At 44.7% G+C, this 26,757-nt stretch overlaps 1 protein-coding gene across 1 annotated transcript; it reads left to right on the top strand.

The window, feature by feature from the left end:
- Positions 1 to 1,016: 1,016 nt before the first annotated feature.
- On the top strand, positions 1,017 to 20,353 carry atp1a3a (ATPase Na+/K+ transporting subunit alpha 3a). Its single transcript, XM_027286601.1, has 23 exons — positions 1,017 to 1,428; positions 9,741 to 9,854; positions 10,562 to 10,621; positions 10,793 to 10,996; positions 12,103 to 12,216; positions 12,356 to 12,490; positions 12,697 to 12,814; positions 13,274 to 13,362; positions 13,487 to 13,666; positions 14,914 to 15,112; positions 15,320 to 15,564; positions 15,684 to 15,876; positions 15,981 to 16,156; positions 16,336 to 16,472; positions 16,585 to 16,735; positions 16,836 to 17,004; positions 17,190 to 17,344; positions 17,808 to 17,931; positions 18,101 to 18,246; positions 18,432 to 18,562; positions 19,265 to 19,366; positions 19,459 to 19,550; positions 19,703 to 20,353. Exons 1-23 carry the CDS (start codon positions 1,423 to 1,425, stop codon positions 19,729 to 19,731), a joined length of 3,069 nt encoding a protein of 1,022 aa, XP_027142402.1. The 5' UTR covers positions 1,017 to 1,422; the 3' UTR covers positions 19,732 to 20,353.
- Positions 20,354 to 26,757: the final 6,404 nt, after the last annotated feature.

The raw sequence follows: 26,757 nt of genomic DNA, 5'->3' as shown, positions 1-26,757 counted from the left end.
ACAGCTGCTCCCAAATAAAACAAAATCCAAGAAGGAGATGCTTTATTTCATCTTATTGAAGAATCATCTGCAAAATTATGATTCTGTAGGTTCATTTGAAATATCACACATCTATTGGCTAGGGACAAAGTAACTTTTACAATATTCCAGTTATATCTGCCTCATTTGCGTACATATTTTTGTCACATTTCGTGCCCAGTGGCTACAAGGGAAGGGACCACAGATCAGTAATTTTGGTTATTTAATCCAATGCAAATTTCTTTGGGAATTTGCACAGCTAAAGGACATTATCAACCACGGCAGGTCCTTGAAACAATATATCTTAGCTCAATTAACCTGCACTGTATAATTACACCAATGATTACATTAATACTGTAATTGCTGCAGCTGCACAAGCCTTATATATTTCACACTGTTCATACTGTTCTTACTGTATACATCTTATAACATATTCATATTCATATTTGCATTGTTATTTATCCTTGTCCATATGTACAATACCCTGCACTTTACTGCCTTTTTGCACTTCTGGTTAGAGCCTACACTGCATTTTGTTGTCCTAAAAGACATTAAATGCACTGTAATTTCCCAGCTTGGGATACATAAATTCTATCTATCTATCTATCTATCTATCTATCTATCTATCTATCTATGCATGTAAAATAAAACAGATTGAAAAAATAATTTCCCCATTGAGGGATTAATAAAGTATCTCTTCTTCTTCTTCTTCTAAATAGCTAAATGAAAATAAAATAAAAGTAATGCAAAATAAAATATAGATAAAAATAAAGGTTAAGATATGTAGATAAACATAAATAAAAATCTACAGAATACATGATAAAAGCCAGATAAAGTCTCTTTAAAACATGGATCTCGTTGGTTCTTTTTTCATCCGCGCAGTGACAACCAGGAACACCCCCCTTTTCCCGCCGCCCCCCTGCTGAAGTGCTGAGGCAGCCTGAGCACAGCCCGCGGAGGGAGACTGCATCCGAAGAAAGAAGAAGGAGCCTGCTCCGCGGGACTACTTTCCACCGGCATCATTCGCGCCTCGCAGGGAGACGGTTGGTGAAGAAACACCAACGGCTGCTTCATTTTTACACTTCATGTCGACAAAAAACATCAAACCAAACCAGCTTCACCAGCTCCACCTTCAGAGCTGCTCGATATAACTCTGCCTTGTCAACGTTTTAAAAAAAAAAGAATGACATTTTAGGTTTAGCTAGTTATTTTTATTTTTTTTCTGTCAGTTGAGCAATATCTATCAACTTGAAGGGAGACATTTTGTATTTTCATCACCAGTTGTTGTTGTTTTTTTAATCTGCTCCGTCTCCCCGCCTTAAAAAAAAAAAAAATCAGATATTCTGATTGAACCGAGCCGAGACCCGATTCATCTTCAGAGGAGACCGGACTGACTGCGCCAACATGGGGGTAAGAGCTGCGTCTGTTCCCGCTTCACTCCGCGGATAAAAATTACACAAAATGTCGGCTGTGTTTTTAAAAAAAAAGTTGTAACGGTTAGTCGGTGTGTCCGTTAACCGTCCCCGGTTAAGGTGTGTGGATGTTTAAAATGACATTGAACAGGTAACGGCCAGTTTAAGCTAACGTTAACGGTAACTAATAACCGCAGTGCCGCGTGAATTAGTGTCCGTTAAACGGCCGTAACCGTTACCGTTACACCGGGTAACGTCATGTATCGGTGTGTTGCCAGTTATGATAACGGCTGAGATATTTTTTTTTAATAATATTGCGGGTGTTTGCTGCCTGTTTTTATTTTAATTTAAAAAAAGGAATATTAATTAATAATCCTCCGCGTCCAGACTCCGAATGAGCCGGTGCAGGGTGGTAACGCGTTACAGTAACGTCTGCATCAGACACGTTACACGTTATGTCAGTGAGGTTAATCAGTCAAACGGCTGTTTAACACCTGCACGCAGTCACTCATCTGAGAAACATCTTAATGTAACGCGAGAGTAATGTAACGAGTAATCACAGGATGGGAACCCCTCCAGTGTGCCGAACAACGGCGTTTATTCCCCCCCTCCAGAAATACGCGATTATCTGGGAGGGGTGTTACGTTGTTCGCGGAGTGTTTGCCGCTTCATCCTCCGGTTACACCGAGCGAACATCTGGCCGCAGCCGCGGAGAGTCACCTCACCTTTGTCCCAACTGCATGCGTGAAACGGTTTGTGATTAATATGCAGGTGCGACGCGGGAATGTGCAACCGCAGCCCAGACTGCGCAGTATCACCCTCAGATGTGTCTGCATGGGTGCAGCTGTGTGTCCTGTTAGATATTTCTATGAAAGGCGTGGATCTGAGGCTGTGAGGTGGAGAATCCATCGGGTGGGGGCTGGGATTTCTTTTTTCTTTTGACCATTTTGGTGCATTTTCACTCAAACGTTACATAATGCGGTGGTGGGTGTCACCGGGGCTGGTGCTCGGTGAGGCAGCTTGAAGTCCGGGTACCGAATGGGCACAGACAAGTGCGTCAAAATGGTTCCTCGGCGTCGGTCAAACACCCCCTCTCCGCTCCTATAATGTCGACTGAAGGGTCCCAAAGGAAGGTGCTCTCCATCCAGCAGCATCCACCTTCTCGTTTTATCACCAGCAGCCTCACAGAAACTCCCTGATCTCTCAGGTCACAAAGGACATCCTGTTCCAGACACTAAATTTAGGCTCCGTGATGTCATTCCTCCTGAAAAATCACTGTAGTGTTATTGTATGGCTTTATCCAGCGCCTGTACTTAGCAGTGACGTATTACAAGCTTATATGGCTTTATGGAGTTGCATAAACTCTTGGAGCAAGCGGTTGTGGTTATGTTGAGGCATGTGGAGCCTGTGAAATGATGTGAATATGTACTATAAGATAAGTGTAGCTGCATTTCTCAGTGTCCATGGTGTCACGGTCCATCGCTGCTAATGAGCTATGATGGCCAGGGGCTTCTCCTCTGCTCCACATCCGGGTTTGGGGGCATGGGATGAGAGAACATTCAGGCCAAGTCGTGGAAACACTGCCGCTCTGTCACGGTTTGTGATGCTGTCCACTAGATCGCCAGAGGGGAAACCGCGCACGCAACTCCACTGACTACTGCGCCAAAGAGAGGAGGAGAACGGTGTGTGTGTGTGTGTGTGTGTGTACATAGTGGGGGAGTGGAAACTCCCATGTTCAGGCTGTGATTTGCCACCGGGAGGGGTGAAGTGAGAGGAGGCTGGGGTAAAATGGGCAGTAGTGGAGGCAGGGGAGATCCAGAGGGAGGCTGGGGATATTTGATCCGGGCCAATCGATTGATAGCGGGAGGCAACGATCGGGCGAGAGGATGGAGAGGCTGAGATTAAACGAAGGTCAGCCACTGTGGGCCTCGCAGGGAGCTCCTGTTGGGGTGAAAAGTGACCAAGATGCAGTGACTGACGCTAAATAATGATGGAGGAAGAGACTGAAGGAGAGACTGAAGGAGCTGCCTTCGTGGTGAGTCACCTTGAGAAGCGCGAACACTGGGAAAGGTGGAGGAGTGGAGGAATGAAGGAAGCGATGCTGGGATGCTGCTCATGTGCAGTGACGACACAGAGGAAGGAACAATGAAGAAAAACGGAGAGATGAACGCTGACATACGGAAGGAGAACATGAGATATACAAGGTTGAACGCCACTGCTGATATCCCATCATGCACTCAGTGCGGAAGCTACCGGAGGAGAGCCAATCACTGGGGAGGATGGATGAGTGCGGCGTGTGAGGCGGGACTACATCTCGTTCACGGTGTCTGAGCCGTACACGATCAGAGCTCACAATCACAGAACAGTTTAATATATAATATAATAACAGGTGACGTTAAAGTTTAAAGTGACACATTCAAACATTTCTGGATATATTGTATCATGAAATGAAGTTGTTCTCTTAGTCAAACCAATTCAACTGTAAACGCAGTTTTTCTCCAAAGATAAAGACGATAAATTTGTGAATAAAACAACTTCTAACACGTTAAACCATCCAGATGAATCGAGATGTCCACACTGTACTGTGTTACGCTCAATGGCCAGTTTAACAATGGTAAATGGCCCTCAGTGTGAGTGAGTGTTCATTTATGCAGCTTTGGAAAATCTTTTCAAGCACAAAGGCGATTCAGCGCACATGAGGATGCATTAGGATGATATGCAGGCACAAAGCAGGTACATGTGTATCCATCTTATTACAGTGTAACTGCAGTAACCGCACACTCATCTTGTAGTTTCAGAGAGTTTACGATAAATACAGATACATAACAGACGCTGTAATTACACCACACGTTCATCACGGACTCCGTTACGTAATTGTTCCAGTCTATCGATATGTGATCATGACTCCCACTCTTACTGGTTTCCATCTGCGTATGTGTGCGTAAAACAGTCTGGATCCATACTGCAGCGAATCACTCGCCGCTGAATCCGTTTTGTTTCAAGGAATGTGCAGTGACATCACTTTGACATCACTTCCTGTTTGCAGGGTGACTTAGGTGTCAAGGGTACTAGTAGTTTTCCATACCTCCTGTGAAATGACAGAGAGAGAGAACCCTGCACGCAGCAATATTACATAACCCACCTTCACATTAAGTGCTTCATTAAAACAAATCCAACAGCCCGCTCCTTTCCCTCCCTCACCGTTTACTTCAATTATTTAGATGGACCCAGTGGATTGGATGTTGCTAGGAAACCTCACATCCCCCATCTATAAACCCGCTGTCAATCTGCTTCTGTCAACAACTGCCATTTTCTATGGCACGCCGCAGAAAGCATCAAACTGTTAAATGGAGGGGAGCGCACCAAATCTGTGCTGCTGCATTATCACATGTAGTAACGCAGTCTGCATCAGGAGCGCGGCTCAGGCTGCGTCCTCTTGATTAAACCTCGGTGCAGATGAGTAAATCAGAGTATCGGAGAGCAGAGAAACAGATGGGCAGCCCGGAGGGAGGAGAGTGTACACAAAGTGGGAGGGTGGAGGGAGGGATATATGATGGATGATGGAGGACCTCTCCAACCGCGTGTGTGTGTGTGTGTGCGTCAGTCAGTCCGTTAGTATTTTCTAGGTCGGCCAGTCCACTGATCTGTGCGGTAATCCATTTCTTTATGTGTGCAGTTACGATGATCCGCTGTGGCGCCACCAGAGCTACTAAAGTCCGCTGGCACCGAACACCGGCGAGCTCTTCCATTCAGAGAATCCCAGATAGAGTCGAGATATTTTGGTCACTGGAACATCACCAGACGTGGCTGAAAAATAGGCTACACCTCGCACAGAGCATGGCTAAATACCAGATGATTCAGTGCCAGCTGGAACATATTTCTGATAGTATACAATGGCTGCAGCAATCTGCTAAATTTAAATATATATCATAGTACCGATCTTAATAATTGCAGCTCATTTCAAGATGATGCTCTCCATTACACTCTTGGAAATGATAAACGAGCTGTTTCCTGATCTCTACCTTTTAATTAATGTCAGGTTTTTCATTTTGAACCCCCTGATTTATTTATCCATCCCTGAACGAGGATGTGGAATGTTCTTGTTCGATATCTGAGATTTGTTCAGTGAATCCAGCAGATTAAAAAATGGCTTATCCAGCCTCCCTCAGACCTGTGGCGGCCCGCGGCGCAGGCCAGCCCGGATGCAAACTAGCAGCACGTAAAGACTACAAATGTTCAGCGTGCGCAGTCTGCCCTGCAGCTCAGCGGCAAACATCTGGATGCTGCTGAAACCTCCTCAGGTTTACAGCCTGTAACCAGGCGGGGAACAGGCTGCGTGTGCTCGAGCAGAGGTGGTGCTATGTGCAGGAAAATAACCTCTGTGTTAATTAAGGTTAATCATGAATGACACTGAGAGCAATATGTGTCAGCGTAGTGCGTATTATACTTAATTATTCATCGAATTAAGAGAGCTGAAATGTGGAACAGTCAGGATGTGACGTGAGAGCCTTTCCTGAAGTTTAGACAATACTCGTACCCTGGTTTGGTTCATTCATCTCCATGAAACTCTTGTGGTCTGTAAAAATGAGAATCCCTGGGTGAATGTGTTGCCCTTGATAATTGGGAGTTCTATTTCTTTTATTAAGTGGTCAAAGTGTGTCCCCTGTGGGCCTGTATGTGATCGTATTCACTGTATTAACATGGCAGCCATTTCCCTCTGACTCAAACTGAGAATCTGACCAATTATCATTCACTGTGTCCTGATTAATCATCGTTCATTTCAATTTAATCCAATTTATTTGTCATGTATAATCATAAAAATCATAATTATAGTGATAGTGTTCATCCTAACGGGACATACGCCATTAGCTACCGTTAGCATTCAACCACTTCTCTGTCATGATGGTGAATGGAGCCGTTTGAATAGCATTGACAGAAAACTAAACATAATCAGGCTCGCTGCCAGAGTTCACAAATTGAAACGTAATAATCCAAGCTGGGTGTTGGTCGTGTTTGCCAGTGTGCAGTTCATCTGAGCGAGAGTGCTCCTGTGACTTCATACATCTTCATATTGAAGGGCCCGCGTACGTGCCTGAGGAGGAGGCCTTGTCGCCTCTGCAGTCATCACACTGAACGAATGTGGGCACACGAGGGCAGAGAGGAAGTGCCGGAGTAACAAATGTCTAAAAAAATCAAAGCTCCTCGTGTCAGAGCAGCAACACTGAAGTGTCCATCTGTGAGACGGTCGTGTGGGCGCGTCCATGTGCTGCTTCACTGTTTAAGTTTAACATGCAGAAATGCCGAAGACCTTCCACCGTTGTAAATAAGTGAATGAGTTAGAATGAATGAGAGCGAGGGATGAAAAGATGGGCCAGAGGAAGAGAGAGAGAGAGAATGATGGAGGGGGATTATTATTGTTCAGTGGGTTAATCTGCCAGTGTAGTAAACAGCTGTAATCTGACGGCCTGCTGGACGCGACCACCGGGGAACGCTGCACCTCATGACAGATGGCAACACACATTTAAACACAGAGTGCATGCAGATTCACAGGTACAGAAAAACATGGAGAAATGCTCAGTTTGGCAGGCAGGCAAAAATAAACACGCACGAATGCACAGATGTAATAACAGTATGGCCTGCTGAGGAACACTAAAAATCAGACGTATGTTTAGAGACTGGACTTTAAAACCCGACACACATTTTTAACAAAGAGCCTGAACACAGACTAGTTACTGTGGGCAGTAACACTAGTGTTGGTAATGTTCTGAGTGAGCAATGTAAGACCAGAACAGATGAAACGGGACTAGTCCTGGTTACACTGGTACAGTGACTGAGCACATGTTAATGTAAAACCTGCAGCCTGTTCTGCCAAAGGGTCCAATCTGGACCAACTTTGCAAAGTGTTGGTCCTTAATTCCAGTTTTCCAATCAAATGCACAACTATTCCTCTAAGAAAGGAGTGAAACACTAACTGTGACTAAACATGTTCTGCCTTTGTAGGTCCAGAGCGACAAAACTGACCCAAAACTTTTCAGAACATACGTGTACGTTTTTACGCTGAGAGAAAGTGAACAGTTTGTTCTTTTGGTTATTGTGCAATGCTTTCACTGACTCAGCCTATTTGAGATCAGATTGTTTATGTTGAGTTTTGTGACCCGTGAACTAAATCATTTAGACACTTCTGTGTTCAGACTGTAACGCAGCATTTAGGCCATCGTGGGACATCGTGGGAATCTATCTATCTATCTATCAATCTATCAATCTATCTATCTATCTATCTATCTATCTGTCTATCTGTCTATCTATCTATCTATCTTAATGCTCTGCTCTTACATGAATAATTAAAAAGTGATCTCACATGTGCACACACATTAAAACATTCATGCACAGCGACGTGTTTGGTTAGCTTTCAGTAAATCTTCATCAACCAGCGAGGAGAGACAAATCAGCACAAAGCAGCCATCAAATCAGTGTGAACCTCTCAGCCCAGACTCATCCACATAAGAGCTTTCCCAAAATAAGTCTGCATGATGAATATCAATATGTGTTTTTTTCACAGTCCATGTTCTCACATTCGTATTATGGCTGGATGGACGGGAACATCTGCCTGATGAGCAAATGTCAAAAACAAAATGCATCAATCACACATTTCACCGCACACTGTGAAAATACTGCTGAGAAATGTGGAATTGAAAAAAAAAAGTGAAACAAGGTTACGCAGGGTATTTAAATCCACAGAATTATTGAGTTAGATTTCCTCTAGCAGTGAATTCATTGAATTACCCATGCTCCACTTTAGTCCTAAACCTCATTAGCATGTAATACATTCTCCTGAAAGCACGTCCATTTGTGTCCATTAGTGATTTAACACTCAACCATAACCGTTAGGATCTGCGTCCTGCAACAGATTTTCTCTTTGTCTGAAGAAAATAAGAATGGGAAGCAGAACGAAGGGAAATACTGTGTCAGCTGTCAGACATGACTCAGGAAGTTTGGAAGTTTAGCACTATTTTATTTTATCACGTTCACGTGCAGCCATCTATTTATGTTAACAATAAGAAATGACTTCACTTTGCTGTGGCGTCATCACATTAGCTTCAGTAGAATCAGGATGTTTTCTCCCATTTTAATATCCACAAAATATGAATTAAATTAAATGAATGTTGGCTTGTCATAGCAGTAAAAACATGCGTAACCTCTATAAGCTATATACACAAACACACCAATAAGAGTACTTGAACATAGCATAGCATTATCTTTAGGCTAACGGCCACTTCAAAGCATGAGTCATCCATCAAGTCTCCAGAAATGTGTCGAATGTTTCTAGAGACTTAAAGCTTTGCAGTATAACATCATCTGTCTCAGTGGTCCAAATACACAGTTGCATGTATCCATGCTTTGTTAATTGAACTATTTTATATCAACAATTATAAGTATTGAGTGTTTTACTCCAGATTATTCTTGACAGGTTGAAAAACTCTGAAACTGAACTAATCAAAGAAGACTTCCATTGATCAGCCAGCAGAAGTATCTGTCTTTAATGTCATACACTCTTCAATGAATAGATAGAAAGGGCTCCAACATCCACACACACTAATGTAATGTAGGACAGTTATTTGTCTTCTTTCGGTCCCTTCATTGTCTCCGGATCTCACTCTCTCCTGGTGGTTTTTATTTTTCCTCTTGCAGCAGCAGCGTCTGCAGTCTGAGCAGCACCAGCCTGAATATCAGCGCTGTAAATTGAAGTTTAAGTGGAGCTCTTGAGAGGGGCCTGTGCTCTAATGATGCCAGACCTAATCAGGAGGTGCCGAGTTCCCCTCCTCACACCAGGGGATTATATCTAAGTTTGGATCTCAATCTAGTTTGTTGTAGAGTCTGAAGATGGAAGGAAAATGGGAGCCGAGCATCTTCTTTATTATGTCTTAGGTGTTCATGATATAACAACCACATGAAGACTTTTCCATTGGCAGTTTTGACCGTTCCAAGTCAAACCATGATTTGCGTTTCGATTACCAGTTTAAATAAGTCATGCTCGAGTTGGACCATCTCCAGAGTCTGGTCAAAGCTAGCCTGACCCACCTCCAAGTAGGTTGCAGTGCTTCGTCTTATTCTAGATCCATTTCGTTATCCTGTCCTCGTTTTTCAAGAAAGTACCAACAAAAAGCAACCGTTCACAGCGCTAAAGAGGGTGCTGCTGTTTAACTTCACAAGACAACTCAGTCAAAGGCACACCTTTTCTGAAATATAATGTAATGATGTTGAAGTAACACACAGGACCAAACTCATCCATCTTGTCTTTGTGTGTTACAGTATGGACGGTCGGACAGCTACCGCGTGGCCACCACGCAGGACAAGGATGAGAAGGAGTCGCCCAAGAAGAAGGGAGGCAAGGATCTGGATGACCTTAAGAAGGAAGTTCCCATAGTAAGTACAGTGCTTCCTACTTCCTGTGACCTCACTGTAATTTGTCATATCATTTTGTTTCTTTGCACGTACTTGGAGTTCTAGATCGGTGTCACACACAAACACATAAAATCACAGCACGACCACTCAGCCACAACAAAAGCGGTGAAGTCCCAGCTGAGTGGTGAGGACTTCAAAGATATTTTATCCTGGCCTCCCTCCAGCATCCAAAGAGCTCCGATCCAACTGTAATCTAATCTCCCCGTTTAAAAAAGAGATAACACAGACGTAGTATTCCGTAGCAGCTGGTGTATAGTAGTGCTACAGTGTGCTTTGAGTTAATAGCCAGAGCAATTTAATCCTGTTGTGGAAGGATTTGCTCCTGAACGAGGCAGGAAGCCAAACCCTCAGGATATCCCTTTGTTATGAAACGGCATGGGCTGGATCAGATGCACACATTGATCTCCAATACTTTGGAGATTTCAGCCAAAAAAAGTGAACTTCTCTGAGGAACGATTGTGAAATACAAATCAAACTTTATTAACTCCACCAAGTGCCCACAGAACAGTATGTGAGACTTCCTCACATGACACCAACACATGTGCCCTAACGTTTGTATTCTTGGAAACATTTTACATTTTATAGTTCTTATTAGATTGCATGAATCTTAACCGACAATAACCAATAATAACGGACTGTTGTTTAATTTCTGCTTTTACTTTTTGTAGACGGAACACAAAATGTCTGTTGAGGAGGTTTGCCGGAAATACACCACTGATATCGTCCAGGTAAGTTGTTCACTGTTCACTTCGGATCACAGGTGATTCTTTCTTAATATCCATGTCAGTGTTTACATTTTGTAACACTCTTTCATTACCCCTTGTTTTATCCTCTTGTTTCCTTTCTCACTACTTCACATCCAAATCTCCATCTTCTGTCTTCCCCTCTGCCCCTCTCAGGGTCTGACCAATGCCAAGGCAGCAGAGTACCTGGCCAGGGACGGCCCCAACGCCCTGACTCCACCCCCCACCACCCCAGAGTGGGTCAAGTTCTGTCGCCAGCTGTTTGGCGGCTTCTCCATTCTGCTGTGGATTGGCGCCATCCTCTGTTTCCTGGCCTACGCCATCCAGGCTGCCACAGAGGACGAGCCCGCTGGGGATAACGTGAGTGGAGAGTTGTAGCGATGGATGGATGGATGATGACAGACGACAGTTTGTGCAGCACCTGAGAGAAGACAGATAAAAACATGATGAAGGAACACGGAGACAGCTGCTTGCGAATCTGAACTCCTTTACTTAAAATCTTCACAGCTTTTTAGAACCATTCCTAAATCACTGTTGCATGACCAGATCACCAGATATGGATCAACCGTCCTGAACTTTGTTATGATCACATAGTCAGTGTTATGTGGTGGTAATGTACGTGTGTTTCTCATGAGTGTGTATGGTGTGCGTGCTTGACTTGACTCTGGTCAAGGCGACCTGAAAACTGACTAAATGTCTGGAGGAACAGGAACATCCCAGACATGATACTGCTGAGGCCAAGACCTCCCCAAAAGCTGTTTCCTACGCTGTGTTTAAGCTTCTGTTATTACATTTAAATATATATGTATGTATCACTCAAACACGACATATCCAAACCCACATAGAGGGAGTGATGTGTGTGTGCTCCCTGTCCACCGGCACATCACTCAAAAAGCAATTCGCTGAGTCACTACTCCTTCGGGAGGTGGCTGTGTCAGTGATAAACGATGTGTCAGCAGTTTGTACAAATCATGCCAGCCGATGCATCTCTAGTCTGACAGACAGCATCCTGTTAACATCCATTTTGGGCTCGCCGCAGGGAGCGTGTGACTCGCGGCGTTGGTAATAGCAGGTTAAGAGAGGGGTGATCACGGGTCAGTGCTGTTTCCTGCTGTGTCAGAGCCCAGCGTCGAGCCGCACACTAAGGCTAAACAGCAATGACACAGCATGAAAGGACAAAATACTTGGTTCAGATCCGCAGGGGAGGATTCGACCACAGCGACACATCAGCATGAGTGACCAAGTCACACACCCAAAATATCGATTCTTTAAAAGACGAGATTTAAATCTTGTGATCCATTAAAACATGAGATGACAGAAACCTTTGATGTCAGACTTCTTGATGATTGTCACTTTCGTCTGTCTCTCTCCGTTTCTCTTCCCTTGTGATGCATTTTTACATAAAGCTGAAGTCAATCAAAAAAAATGAAAGTCTCCTCTCTCTGGTCTCCTCCTTCTCGTTGTAGTTGTATCTGGGTATCGTGCTGTCAGCTGTCGTCATCATCACTGGCTGCTTCTCCTACTTCCAGGAAGCTAAGAGCTCCAAGATCATGGAGTCCTTTAAGAACATGGTCCCTCAGGTACTGGATGCATATTGTCACATGATGTGCTGTCACAGCGTTCACACTTGTTCCCCAGTCTGTGATCTACCTTTCAGCTTGTTTCACCTTTTCTCTGAACTCTCTCGACATAGTAATATGTGTCTGTCTCTGTTCCCAGCAAGCCCTGGTGATCCGTGAGGGAGAGAAGATGCAGATCAATGCCGAACAGGTGGTGGCAGGAGACCTGGTGGAGGTGAAAGGAGGAGACAGGATCCCTGCTGACCTCCGTATCATCTCTTCTCATGGCTGCAAGGTGGGCTACAGACGCAGATACACTAAATATACAAACCAACGGCTGCTCTTACCACACAAAGCATTTCATTTAAACGTATCACAAGTAAACGCACGAAAAATCAAACACATCTGTTGTCCGTGTTTGGCTTTTTACCTTATCTCGTATGTATTCAAGCTGTCACACACTCCTTATCTTCCTCTTGCTGCTGGTTTTCTCCTGTCCAGGTGGACAACTCATCCCTGACTGGTGAATCAGAGCCCCAGACCAGGTCACCTGACTGTACCCATGACAACCCCCTTGAAACCCGCAACATCGCCTTCTTCTCCACCAACTGTGTCGAGGGTAAGTTCATCATCACCGTCCTGTATAAATCATACGCTATTAGCCACTCTCCGTCCTGTATAAACATTTCTCTGTGTGTTCATTCACATGGCTACATGCGTATGTTTGTATTGCTCCGGCTCAGTGCTCAGATAGTTCTACAAACAAAGACGCCACACTTTAGATTTCTCCGTATGCCGCGGAGTGTTTGGTCTGACGGAGGAGTGACATCATGTCCTGAGGGGAGCCCGCTGACCCCGTTTAACCTCGTACCTGCTCCATCTCAGTGTGTCATGTCACTTAAAGACCAGGCTGCTCACAAATGATGTACGGCGCCCTCACATGGTGACATTTTAACACTGCAGCCTGTCCATCCACCGTCCACACGATTTGTCCTTCATCTGTCTGTTTTTGTTTTCCTCTTCATATTTTCTGCGACTCATAAAGAAGTACTTTATTTTCTTTCCTCTCTTTCTTCAGGAACGGCGCGTGGCATCGTTGTGTGCACCGGCGATCGTACAGTGATGGGCCGCATCGCGACTCTCACCTCAGGCCTGGAGACCGGCAAGGTGCCATATTTATTATTAATAATCTGAATAATCTGTGTGTTCTGGGTCAGCTGACTTTACTTCAGTTCAGTCTCACAATAACTGCTGGCATTTTAGTGAAACATCTTCGTCTTCCACTCCTCAGACACCCATTGCTAAGGAGATCGAGCACTTCATCCACATCATCACAGGCGTGGCCGTCTTCCTCGGCGTGACGTTCTTCGTCCTGTCAATCATCCTGGGTTACTCCTGGCTGGAGGCCGTCATCTTCCTCATCGGCATCATTGTCGCCAATGTGCCCGAAGGACTGCTGGCCACAGTCACTGTGAGTAGACCTGGTGTGTGTGTGAGGGAGAGAAAGAGAGAGATGGATAGTTTTTAGTCTTTTAATATGTGATTAGGACAGAAATGTGTGTGTGTGCGTGTTTTTTAGTGTTGTCCTTTCTTTCCAGCTGTTTTTCTCGCGTGTTTCTTTGTACAGTCCTTGTGTGTTTCGTTTCCTCCTCAGTACTTTATGCAGACTTGGGTCAAACAGCATTTTCATATAGTACAGAAATCTAAGAAGCTTCATGAAATCAGAGTAAATTCACATTCTTTGTGACTCAGTGATGTCCGGTGAAAACAGTACGACTAGAAGGCCCCAACTCACAACAATCACCATTTAAACTGCACAGTATTTGTGGTTTTGTAGTCCTGACAGTAACCAATCAGCTTCTCAGAGTTTGTAGTTTCACCCATGTCTGTGTGTGTGCGGTGTTGTGTTCTCTGCTTCCTGTATCTCCGTGCTTGAGTTGTGGTTGTGTCGCTGTGTGTCTGTGTGCATCTGTGTGTGTACCTCTGTATTTCAGCGTGTTAGCGTTCTCCCTGTGTCAGTATCTGTTTCTGTGGTGACGGTGGCGTATTGTCTCTGTTTGTGTTTGTCTCTTTCCATCTCTCTCTTCTTCTTCTCTCTCCCACAGCAGCCCCATATGTGTTTGTGTATGTCTCCCTCTCTTTCTCTCCATCATCCCCTTTGTATGTCTCTCTCTCTCTTTTCCAGGCCAGTCGCGGTGCTGTCTGCAATGACAACGACTAGCTAATGTAATGATATTAGGCTAATGACTGAATTCGGCCTCCTCTGCTTGGCCTTGGCTAGTACTTTTTGGCCCATGGGTCTTGCCGTACTTGGCATGATGACATGATGCACCGCTGCTCTGCTTCTCTGCTTCACTCGTTCGAGCTTCATGTTCTCTCTGCATCGCTGTTTGGGCTGTTTTTTATTTCTGTAAGGTTCTAGTGCATTTTGCTGTAGAGACACTCAGAGCAGGATGAACGTCTCCAGGTGTCAGGGCGGTGTAGTTCTTGGGTGTGGTTAGATGTTTCAGGTACAGTATGACGCAGACGTGTCTGCTCAATGGCAAAAGCACCTGGAGATGTTGACCTGTGCTGTTAGTAACCACGAACAGCGGATACTAACTGTCTTTTCTCTTTCTCTTTGGTTTGTTTCTTTTCGACTCCTTTCCTGGATTCCTTCCTTCTCTCCTTGCTGTTATGTCCTCTCTCTGTTTCCTTCGTTGCTTTTGTCCTTCTCAGGTGTGTCTGACACTGACCGCTAAGCGAATGGCTCGTAAGAACTGCCTCGTGAAGAACTTGGAGGCTGTGGAAACGCTGGGCTCCACCTCCACCATCTGCTCCGATAAGACGGGCACCCTGACCCAGAACAGGATGACCGTGGCCCACATGTGGTTCGACAACCAGATCCATGAGGCCGACACCACTGAGGACCAGTCTGGTGAGATTTTCCTCTCCTGTTTTCATGTGTGCATTAACATAGTGATTTCCTGCTAAATATTAATATGATTAATTAGTTTCTCTGTGGCAGAATTAATTACTGGTCAGCATCCAAAATTTGGGCAAACAGCAGGGTGCCTGGGTGCAGTTGAGGTGAGACAGGGAGGTGGCTGTAAATCCTCCTGTATGTTTTTAATCATTTTTTTAGGCTGCTCCTTCGACAAAAGCTCCACAACATGGGTGTCTTTGGCACGTGTCGCTGCTCTGTGCAACCGTGCTGTGTTCAAGGCTGGCCAGGACGCTTTGCCCATCCTCAAGCGTGATGTGGCCGGCGACGCCTCTGAGTCAGCCCTGCTGAAGTGTATCGAGCTGTCCTGCGGCTCCGTCAAGGCCATGAGGGACAAGAACAAGAAGGTGGCCGAGATCCCCTTCAACTCCACCAACAAGTACCAGGTTTGTCACACAGCTGACAGATAATGCAGATTATCTACAGAGACTTGTAGTTAACGTCCAAAAACACATCACACCTCTTAAAGGGTTCAGATACTGACGCTAAACTTTGTTCCCATCAGCTCTCAATTCACGAAAGTGAAGAGGAAACCGACAACCGCTACCTGTTGGTGATGAAGGGAGCCCCAGAGAGGATCCTGGACCGCTGCACCACCATCATGTTGCAGGGCAAGGAGCAGCCCATGGACGATGAGCTGAAAGAGGCTTTCCAGAACGCCTATCTGGAACTGGGAGGACTGGGAGAGAGAGTACTGGGTACGGACGATAGAAGATAGGAAAACAGTGATTTAAGATCAGAGCTTAGCAATGAAGTTTTGGTATATTCTGTATCTTATAGTGTCGTCCCATAATTCCACCAGGTTTCTGCCACCTGTTCCTGCCAGAGGACAAGTACCCCAAAGGTTTTGCCTTCGACACAGATGACGTCAACTTCCAGACAGACAACCTTTGCTTCGTGGGCCTCATGTCCATGATTGACCCTCCCCGTGCTGCCGTGCCTGACGCCGTGGGCAAATGCCGCTCTGCTGGCATCAAGGTGTGCGCCTTTCAAAGCTGGCATTTAAAGCACTGTAAAGCAGAACACAGCTTCCACCTGAATGTGAAGGCAGTGAATGACTGAGAATTCGAACCTTTGTATATATATTGGCCTTTCCTTCTCTTAACTGCTCCTAAATTCTCTTTCGTCTCTTTCATCTCCTTCCTCCTATATTTCAGGTTATCATGGTGACTGGTGACCACCCAATCACAGCCAAGGCCATTGCTAAGGGTGTGGGTATCATCTCCGAGGGCAACGAGACAGTGGAAGATATCGCTGCACGCCTCAACATCCCTGTCAGCCAGGTCAACCCCAGGTAAGACAAAGAGCATCGTCACAGCACTGCAGCATAGAAGTCATGCAGCCTTTTAGTTTGCAGACAGAAGCTTTTTGTGTTCTGAGTGTTTTGTTTCATCCGTGTTGTGTAGAGATGCCAAGGCCTGCGTGATCCACGGCACAGACCTGAAGGACCTCAGTCAGGATCAGATGGACGACATTTTGAGGAACCACACAGAGATCGTCTTCGCCAGAACCTCCCCACAGCAGAAACTTATCATTGTAGAAGGCTGCCAGAGACAGGTACGTTTACTGTACACACACATTCATATACATGTATACACTGGTAAATATCAGTGCATGTTATGAAGACCCTAACCTGTGTGTCCTCCTGTTCTGTCAGGGAGCCATCGTAGCTGTGACAGGTGACGGCGTGAACGACTCTCCCGCCCTGAAGAAGGCTGACATCGGCGTTGCCATGGGAATCTCTGGCTCTGACGTGTCCAAACAAGCCGCCGACATGATCCTGCTCGACGACAACTTTGCCTCCATCGTCACTGGAGTAGAAGAAGGTGAGAGATAAATGAAAGAAGGGAAGGTGGGAGTAGAGAAAAGAGAAGAGGGATGGATGTGAAATATATATGTTTTAGCATTGTGTCTAAGAAGAGTGAAGATTACAGAAAGATTTCTAGCTGAAAATCATGAGAAATATATGTGACCTTCTTTATTTATTTATACACGACCTTCATCCTTACAGGCCGTCTGATCTTTGACAATCTGAAAAAGTCCATCGCATACACTCTGACCAGCAACATCCCGGAGATCACCCCCTTCCTGTTCTTCATCCTGGTCAACATCCCACTGCCTCTGGGCACCATCACCATCCTCTGCATCGACCTGGGAACCGACATGGTAAAGAACGCAAACATGCAGACACAACCGAGCGGTGACTCTCAGACTGTAGTGTCAGCCCACTTCTCCAATCACAGTCGGCGCCACACATTCAGCTCTTTCACAGGCTTTGAACACTCGTGCATGCACAGTGAACCGGCAAAGCTCAGCTGTATACATTTATGTCAGACAGGCACCCAGGTGGCAGAATATGTACACGAGTACCAGTCAGGGAAACACACACAGGTGTTGCATAAATAACGTAACATGTTTGAGCATCACAATGTAAAACAATGACAGAAATATAACTCGAGTTCAAGGAAACGCCTAAAAAGCATGAACACAAAAAGGACACTAGGTGGCAGCGTCGGACCAGTCCAGCTTTTCATGCAGTGTTTTCACGGTGCACAAAAAAAGCTGCACATACGTGAAATTACAAATAAATGTACAACCTGTGACAGCACTGTCTCTCTCTCTGTGTCAGGTACCGGCCATCTCTCTTGCCTATGAAGCAGCGGAGAGTGACATCATGAAGCGTCAGCCCAGGAACCCACTGAGGGACAAACTGGTGAACGAGAGGCTCATCAGTATCGCCTATGGCCAGATCGGTAAGTCACGCTTATATTGTTCAACATGAAATTTTAATATTAATGCAACAAATCTTTGTTACTCAGCCGATCAGAACATCTGCATCCATCCTCACATCACAGTGCTCGGTGATTGTTACTGCGTCAGACAAACCTAGAACAATGACGACTGACTGAACTCTGTCTCCAGGTATGATCCAAGCTCTCGGCGGCTTCTTCGCCTACTTTGTCATCATGGCTGAAAACGGTTTTCTGCCGTCCGTGCTCGTCGGCATCCGGCTCAACTGGGACGACCGCTCCACCAACGACTTGGAGGACAGCTACGGGCAGCAATGGGTACGAGTGACCTGACACAGTTTCACAGTTCCCCTGCTCCTTTTATGTTACGTTGTATGGAGGAGCACTGTCTGAGTGACCTGAAGGAATGTCATGACATTCCTCTCTTGTGTCCTGATATTAATCGAGGTTACTCCTTCACAGTTCATTTACCAGCAGAACTGTTTGTGTCTCTCTCTGTTCAGACCTACGAGCAGCGTAAGATCGTGGAGTTCACTTGCCACACGGCCTTCTTCGTCAGTATCGTGGTGGTGCAGTGGGCAGATGTCATCATCTGCAAGACCAGACGTAACTCTGTGTTCCAGCAGGGCATGAAGTAAGTCCAGAAACATGGAAACATCGTTTATCTGAACCGTGCAGCAGGAAATGAACAATGGTGCAACATTAGAAGGATGGAGGAAGCTTCAGACTGATGGAGCAAATGATGGCCAACATAACAGATATGTGGCAGCTCTAGTTTGTACTCATGTAGTGACATAAATAAATATGCTGTAAACATTGTGACATGTAGATGAAGTCAGTTAAAGGAACTCTTTACTCAAGTACTGTAACTAAGTACAGTTTTGAGGTACTTTGACTTTGACTGCGACCTCAAGTTTCTCCACGACATTTCAGAGTAATATTCTTTCTACTCCGTCAGAATGAATATGTGAGTAACATACAGTAAGATCTCATTTTCATTTGATACTGTAAGTACATTTTGCTGGTAATACTTCTGCACTCCAGTAAGATTACAGTGAAACCTTCTTGTGTTTGTAGTTTTACTTTATTAGAGGATCTAAACACTTCTTCCATCCACCACTGTGCTGTACGATGGCGGTCATGGTGACGACGTCTTGCTTCAGGTGTTGCAGTTCCTCACAGCTGCCACTAGGTGTCTCTGTTCTGCAGCATTTGTTTAGTCCAGGCACACAAACAGATTCTGATGCAGCTCCAGCTGAACTCAACGTTGAAGCCTGTTCATGATCCAGCAGTGGACGCAGACAGTAAATGTTAAAAACCTTCTGTCTCTCTGCAGGAATAAGATTTTGATCTTTGGCCTGTTCGAGGAAACAGCTCTGGCTGCTTTCCTGTCCTACTGCCCCGGCATGGACGTGGCACTACGGATGTACCCGCTCAAGTACGTAACAGCAGCATGAGTGTTAACGAGCGCTGTCCTGTTAATGACTTCCTGTGGTCTCACTCTGCATCACTCCCTCTGTTCTCGCTCAGGCCCAGTTGGTGGTTCTGTGCGTTCCCGTACAGTTTCCTCATCTTTGTTTACGATGAGATCCGAAAACTCATCCTGCGCCGAAACCCCGGAGGTAAGACCACACACACACACACACACACACACACACACACACACACACACACACACACACACACAGCATATGTGCACTGATGACTCAGATGAGATTTTAACTCTTCCTTTCTTTTTCTCTTCCTCCCTCTCTTCCTCCCTCTGTCTCTGCAGGCTGGGTGGAAAAAGAGACGTACTATTAAATTATCAAAGCATCATTTACTTCTCACCCCGTCCTCCCCTGAATTCATCCCTCCTTCTCTATCTCCCTCTCTCTTTCTCTTTCCTTCCTTCCTTCCTTCCTCCATCCCTCCTCCCCTGACAACATATTCAAACTGTACAAGAAAACGATGTTTACTTCTCCTCCGTCCTCCTCCACCTCTCCATCCTCATCCCTTAAAGAAACAAACAAACAAAAAAATCAAACGCCAAGACGCCGTGAGGACCAACGACGGAGGGACGTAGAGGACGGGTTAGTCCCCGTCCTCTCCGTCCCTCCGTCCCCTTTCTTTTCTATCCAAAGTCTAAACAGCACTAGTCTGCCAGTAACACTGTCGTGCCGATGAAACTCCTCCACTCTGTGCGTGGACGTGAATAAAGAATAAAATCACGAGAACAAAGACGAAACACCGACTGTTCAACAACACGGCAGCTCCCGTCCAGGCTGGCCAGATCCAGCTCTGCCATCACTGCCATCTCCTGCCATCCAGACTTCTCCTCCTCCTCCTCCTCCTCCTCCTCCTCCTCCTCTCTCTATTTACTCACTGCCAATCTTCTACTGCCAATTTCTCTCCCTCCTCTACCTCTTCCTCCTCCTCTATCAATGAAGAATCAATCACACCAAACTCACTTGCGCCCTCTTCAGGGTGGATAAAAAAGGTTCCCTCCTCTGACTCCTTCCCTCCTTCTCTGTCTCCTCCCTCCCTCCCTCCTCCTCCTCCTCCCCATGTGTTACTTTCTGCTTGTGTTGTTGTTGTTTTCTAATAGACGACTGGGTGTTTTTTAAAAAACAGAATTGTTGGTAAAAGTTTTTCTTTCTTGTTTTTTTTGGAGCGGGTCTGAGCGCTGCTTGTTTTCATTCAGACATGACAAAGCACACTGTCTCCTCCCCTCTCCTCACACTCCTCACCCCGCCCGTCTATCTGTCCCCCGTTTGTCTGTCTGTTTGTGAACACCGTGCAAAAAAAAAAAACCTCTGTCCTCGTAAAACTTCCACCCACATCCACTCCCCACCTCCCCTTACCCCGCCCGCAACCTCCTCCCCTCCTCGACCCCACCCGACCTCACCCCCTGTTAAAAAATACAATCTTTCTGTGTCCTCGGAAAAAGAGATTTCTCTCCAATTTCATGATTTAAATCAGCGGAAACGTGGAATAAGGCACTGTACCTTAACTTTGCGAAAGAGCAGCAAAAAAAAAAAAAGAGAAAAGGAAATGAAATAAAACGAGAAGGATCTCTCTTTTTTCAGCTTGGTCTCCAGTTTGTTTTTGTGTGTCAGAAAATGGAAATAAATGCTGTGACCAACTCTTATTTATGACAGCAGTGTCAAGTCATCTGTTTTCTACCGCGTCCGAGGAAGTGTCTCGCATCAGCGTATCCCACTAAGTTAAGTTCTGAAGGAAGAACGAAGAAGAAGACCGAACATTTCTGTAGTTCAACACTCGTACGAGGACTTCAGCGAGTCGCACAGGTATCAAAATGAAAAACAGAAACATCGTAGTGATTTAACATTTAGTCGCTCCATCACATGATCTTCATCAGATGGAGTGTGTCGTCATGTTGGAGGTGCAGTAACTGGTTTTTGCCACTTGGTGGCAGCAGAAACAAGTTTTGATACAGTGGAAGTGTCAGTTCAGGTGTGTTTGTGTCCACCTGAGTTTAATATTCAGTATTAACTCCTCAGTGAAATACCTGGCTCTTGTTCAGCAGCTAGTCTGGACTAAACAATGATCTATTCAGTCATTATTATTTAATACGCTGCTTTAAAAATATCAATATTAGCCACTTTAAAGGTTCTCGTCCATGTCAGAGTCAAAGTTTAAGATACAAACTTAATTTCTGACTGAAATTTGCTCATGAAGCTCCGGAGCAGCTGCTAAATGGACGTCGAGGTTGTTTTGTTTCCAATCCGGAGAATCAAATTTTAATCTCGACCTTTGAAACCAGCACAGACGAGTGAGTGAAGAATGACAACTGGGAGGCTGAAGAAGAACATGCAATCTGATCAAAAGCAGCAGAAAGTTCCCACAGGGACTTTGAGGTGAGCTTCTGCAACAGCGTGGTAGTTTGCTGAGGCGTGCGTTACGGTTGACTCTCATCTGTTTGTTGGTATGAGGACTCTGCTTCTCACAAACACAGGAAGTTTGTGTGACGTGTCGAGAGGAATTAAAGCCCACGGCCTCTGGGGGAGGAAAACATACGGGATGTTATGACTCAAACGGAAGACGAGCATCTCCAGACTCAGAATCAGGACGTCACTTTTACTTCTCGACACAAACCAGCGTAAATAAACATGAACCACTTTATTTTTACTGCCTATAAAACAGGAATTCTGCTGAAGTAATACAAAATTCTGTAATACACCTTTACAATAAGATTCATATTTTCTATATTTTATCTGGGTGAAATCTTAGTTCAACTTCTCTGCATGTGATAGAAATGACACAGAACATGAATTATCACAGTTCAGCAGCACGTCTGTCCTTCATGTAGAAAACACTCCAGACACAATAAAGCAGCGGTTTAAAGAAGCCGACACTTTAACAATTTAAACAATAATATTAAATCATATTCAAACATTATGAATTATTATTTTCACACATTTAAAATGTAAAGTGATCAAGCTGGATATTAATATTATATTTAGAAACTGGCTCGTGAACGGATGTGTGTGTGTCTGCAAACACACACACTGACTGAGAGCGACAGTGTCCATGTTTCATGAATACTATTACAAGCCTCACGGAGCAAATGAGTGCGTCTGCCCACTTCACACACACACACACACACACACTTCTAACCCAAGGATATAGGTCACCTCTTTTGTGGCTTCATTGTTTTTCTCTCTCCGGAGTTTCATGTATTTATATTTTTGTTCCTGTTTGTTAGTTTGTTAGTTTGTCTCCTACAAGCAGCTCATTAATTTTATGTTTAAGCACCACTAGATCAGTAATAATAATAATAATAATAATGATATGTATTCTACAGGCTGTTTTCTATGGACAGTAGCTGTTCTTTGACATTTATTCAAACAAAGACGTCTGCTGATGCCTGATAAACAAATATTAGATCAAACTAAACAGAGAGGACCTTTTCAGCCTTTAGTTTACACGGATATATAAAATGTATTTACTTTATAAGATATTTTATAAATAAAAATAATTTATCTTTCAGCCTGAACGTGACACGGAGCAGTGAAGTGTGTTTGTGCTTCGAGGACTGAGCGTGTCACTGTTTCTGTGTCTTTATTAAACAGACAAACACATAAACACACAGACGGATGTATGACGTCTGTCTGAAGATCACTTACAGCCACCGGCTCAGACTTTTAAATTCAAACGAACCAAACAGACCTTTAGAGACTTTGTACCTGTGTGTTCCAGCTCTGTGTTGCAGTGTGAATATTTTGATAATACATTTATATTTCATTCATTATTTAAGTGAAGATGAACAAAGGAGAAACTAAATAGTGTTCAGAGACTGTAAATACTTTTTAGATTACTCAGTACATATTCATGTACACAGACACAGGAACGCTTGAAGTTAATTAAAAAGCTTTATTACACTTTAATACACCGTGTGACTAGATAAACATCTTTTATAAAATAAATATTGTCACAACTAAATTAATATGAGCTCATCTGCATTGCAAACTCTTTACTCATTCTTCTCTGTGTGCTCATACTGTGTCGAGTGTTCAGGGATTATTTTATACATGAAGATTTTATTTTATTTTATTTTATTTTTTGCATAATGTTTCATATTCTATATCGACTCCGTTCATGTCTGTCTGCACACTTCAGAAAAGAAGAAAAGACTTCAATAAACACATGTTGATAATAAACACTCCTCATTAAAAAAAACTATTTAAAATGCAGTTTCCAGAAGAGAGAAATGTAAATATAAAATACAAGTTCAAAAGGAATTATAATAGAAATCCTCATTACACAGTCATAACACGACTGTAATTTAATAGATCATAGTCATTTTACAGAAAAGCCTGCAGTGTCATTTGTTTCTTCTTCCTCGACCTTTGTCTCCTCACACGTCCTCGGTGTGAGCATCGAATAATGAATACGTCAAAATCTTTAATACAAGTTTCATGTTTATTTGTTTATTTGTCATCTGCACGTTAACGCAACAATGAAATGAGGACCAGACGAAGACGACTGTCTCCTTCTTCCCTTCATGTTGTGTGTTTGATCTCACACACCTATTTGTCCATGTGGGTGTGTTCGCTTGTTTTTGTTCTCCGTATGAAGTGTGTGTAACGTCCTGTGAGCCGCCTCGTGGGCCGGCCACCCTCGGGTGTGTGACACTGGAATAAAAGTATTCAATTCATGAGGACACACACACACACACACACACACACACTCTGCTAACAAACATCTGTTAGAATAAAAAAGAGAGGAGATGCCTTATAGCGGTGCAGCTCCACTCCACTCGTAATGATGCACACACACACACACACACACATGCCTCCCTTTCTTATCCACCATAACAACCACACTAAAACACCTTTCCTCTGACACACACACCTTCTCTCAATCTTCTACCCACTTACACTCTCAGCCCCCCTCCTCCTCCTCCTCCTACTACTACACACACACACACACACACACACACACACACACACACACCGTACCTCAATCTCCTACCCGATTACACCCGCCCGCTAAAACCCCTTTTTGCAACACACACACATCTCCTACCTTCCCTAAAACCCTTTTTCGTTTCCTCTCTGACACACACACACACACACACACACACACACAGGCTCTCTTTTTGTCAACCACTAACCCCCCCTTCCTCCTCCTCCTCCTCCATCCTCCCCCCTGCCTCCCCCACCTCCTCCCCAGTAATCTGGCTGGCCCGTGGCCTCCTCTCTCTCGCTCCACTGTTCTGTGTGATAGAATATCGATCGGTTTGCCTCGGCTCGGCGTGGAGCAGGAGGAGGAGGATGGAGGATGGAGGGGGGGCTGTAGGGCTAAAGGGAGAGTGTGTGTGTGTGTGTGTGTGTGTGTGTGTGTGTTTCCGTGCAGGAGGGAGGGGGGGGGGGCAGTGGTCAGACATGCTCCAAGGTTGTTACCACAGCAACAGTGGGATGGGTCAGAGGGTTGCCATGGCGCCTAGGTCGCAGGGTCAGGGGGAGGGTCCTGGAGGGCTCTCGTTTTCGTGTGTGTGTGTGTGTGTGTGTTAATAGGGAGGGAGGTGGAGGGGATGGAGGTGTCCAGTCCGGCTATATTGGGTGTGTTAATAATGAATGGTGTATGTGGTCGCTGTCTCTCTCTCTCCATCTGCGTCTCTCTTCCTCTCTCTCTCGTCTGTGTGTCGCAGTAACGAACGAATCAGTTCAACATCGCCTCGCTCGCCAGTTTATTTTATTCATCATGTCTTCATTTGAAAATAAACTTCTGCGTCCGGGCGTCACAAAGCAGCGACGGACGACAGAGACAAACCTTCACAGACGTAAAACACACACACACAAAAGTTAAACACCAATGAAGAGTCAGACGTTAAACACGAGTACACACATTTCACACACACTCAGAAATACAAAGATTACATTTAAGCTCAGTCATTTTTAATCTCTAATCAGAAATGTGCTGATTTAGTCTGACTGGAAAACTGTCAAATCTAAAAATGTTTTTTATTTTATCTCTTTTAAAAGTCTCCAGTATTTTTCTTCAAGCGTGTCGGTCTTCACTTTTATCAAATATAACAACCCATTTGAAAACATCTCAAATAAATCACATCAGATTACCCTCAATACTAATATATAATATTAAACCATCACCACGTGTGTGTCAGCAGTGCGAACACACACCTGCTTCCATCGCAGAACAACCCTCTCGCGCTCACAGTTACAGTCGGCTTTAATTAAACGTGCATGACGGGCCGTGAGATTGTTTGCACTTTGGTCTCCGGCGGCGGCAGCGATGAACAGAACCTCCTCGGCAGCTTCTGGGCGAGTACGCCGACCACCAGGATGACGGCTACAGGAGGAGAAGGAGAGCTCGGTGAGATCGTAGAAGAAAAATTAAAGAATCAAATGCAATCATGTGATCTTCAACTTCTGTACGAACTTAATGTTTCACGTGTTCAGATCAAGGAGGTTTTGAGGTGTGTATGAAAACACTTAAAGAGGAAGTCACAGATGTCACATTAAGACTGCCGCACGGCGGTTTATCATGTCGTGTCCAGCAGCCGGTGCTGGATTCTGTCGAAGGTAACGGAGAACGCTTCAGTGTTTAGAGGAGTGAGAAATGTTGCCAGGCCGTGGTTCAGAATACAAATTCACATCCAGCCTGACTTATCTGGTCAAAAGCACCTTAGTACCAAGATTTCCTTTTTTTAGATTTTAAGCCAGTGGACCAAATAGGATCTCAAAGTCACAAGGCGTCCGTGCAAAGCCAATCTCTGCGAGCGCCGCAGACCCCCAGCCCCCTTTCCCCTCCAATATCCTGCGTTACCACTGCAGGGTTATCAAACAGTCCCCGTGCAGCTTGGACCACCACATGACTGATTTCAGACACATTTGTGTTCGCCCCGCTGAGAACTTTGCGAATGCAGATCTGCGTTTAAGCTGCATTAAAAACTAAAAAAAATCTCACCGAACATCGCCAGTAGAGCTTTTTCCGTCTGTCCAATCTCGAAATACCCGAACGCCAGTGTCTGGTGCTGTCTGTAATCGCTGCCGTAATACGCTGCAGGAGGAGCAGAAGACAGGAAACAAGTCATCTCTAATCTTTCATGCAGATGTGTCCATCTCTGCAGGAATACTCACGGTGTGGATGTGGATCTGTCAGACGCTTTTCAGACATGAATACGCTGTCGAGGAGAGAAGAGGACAGAGATGCATTAACTCACACAGAATTATTACACTTTATTATACAGGGAATAAAGTTTGAGGTGTGAAATCATGAATTTATAATTACTGGAGCTTTAAATCGAGCAAATTAAATCTGGTTCCTGCTCTTACATGTGAATATTTTCATTTCTTTGACCTT

The sequence above is a fragment of the Larimichthys crocea genome, chromosome XIII (assembly GCF_000972845.2).
Source record: "Larimichthys crocea isolate SSNF chromosome XIII, L_crocea_2.0, whole genome shotgun sequence".
NCBI lineage: Eukaryota > Metazoa > Chordata > Actinopteri > Sciaenidae > Larimichthys > Larimichthys crocea.
This window is presented reverse-complemented; position numbering and strand designations above follow the sequence as displayed.

Excerpts from the sequence above, each read along its gene's own strand:
- atp1a3a (XM_027286601.1), top strand. Across the intron at positions 9,855-10,561 it reads TTAAGAAGGAAGTTCCCATA|ACGGAACACAAAATGTCTGT; the intron begins GTAAGTACAGTG and ends TACTTTTTGTAG. Across the intron at positions 17,345-17,807 it reads TCGACCTGGGAACCGACATG|GTACCGGCCATCTCTCTTGC; the intron begins GTAAAGAACGCA and ends TCTCTGTGTCAG.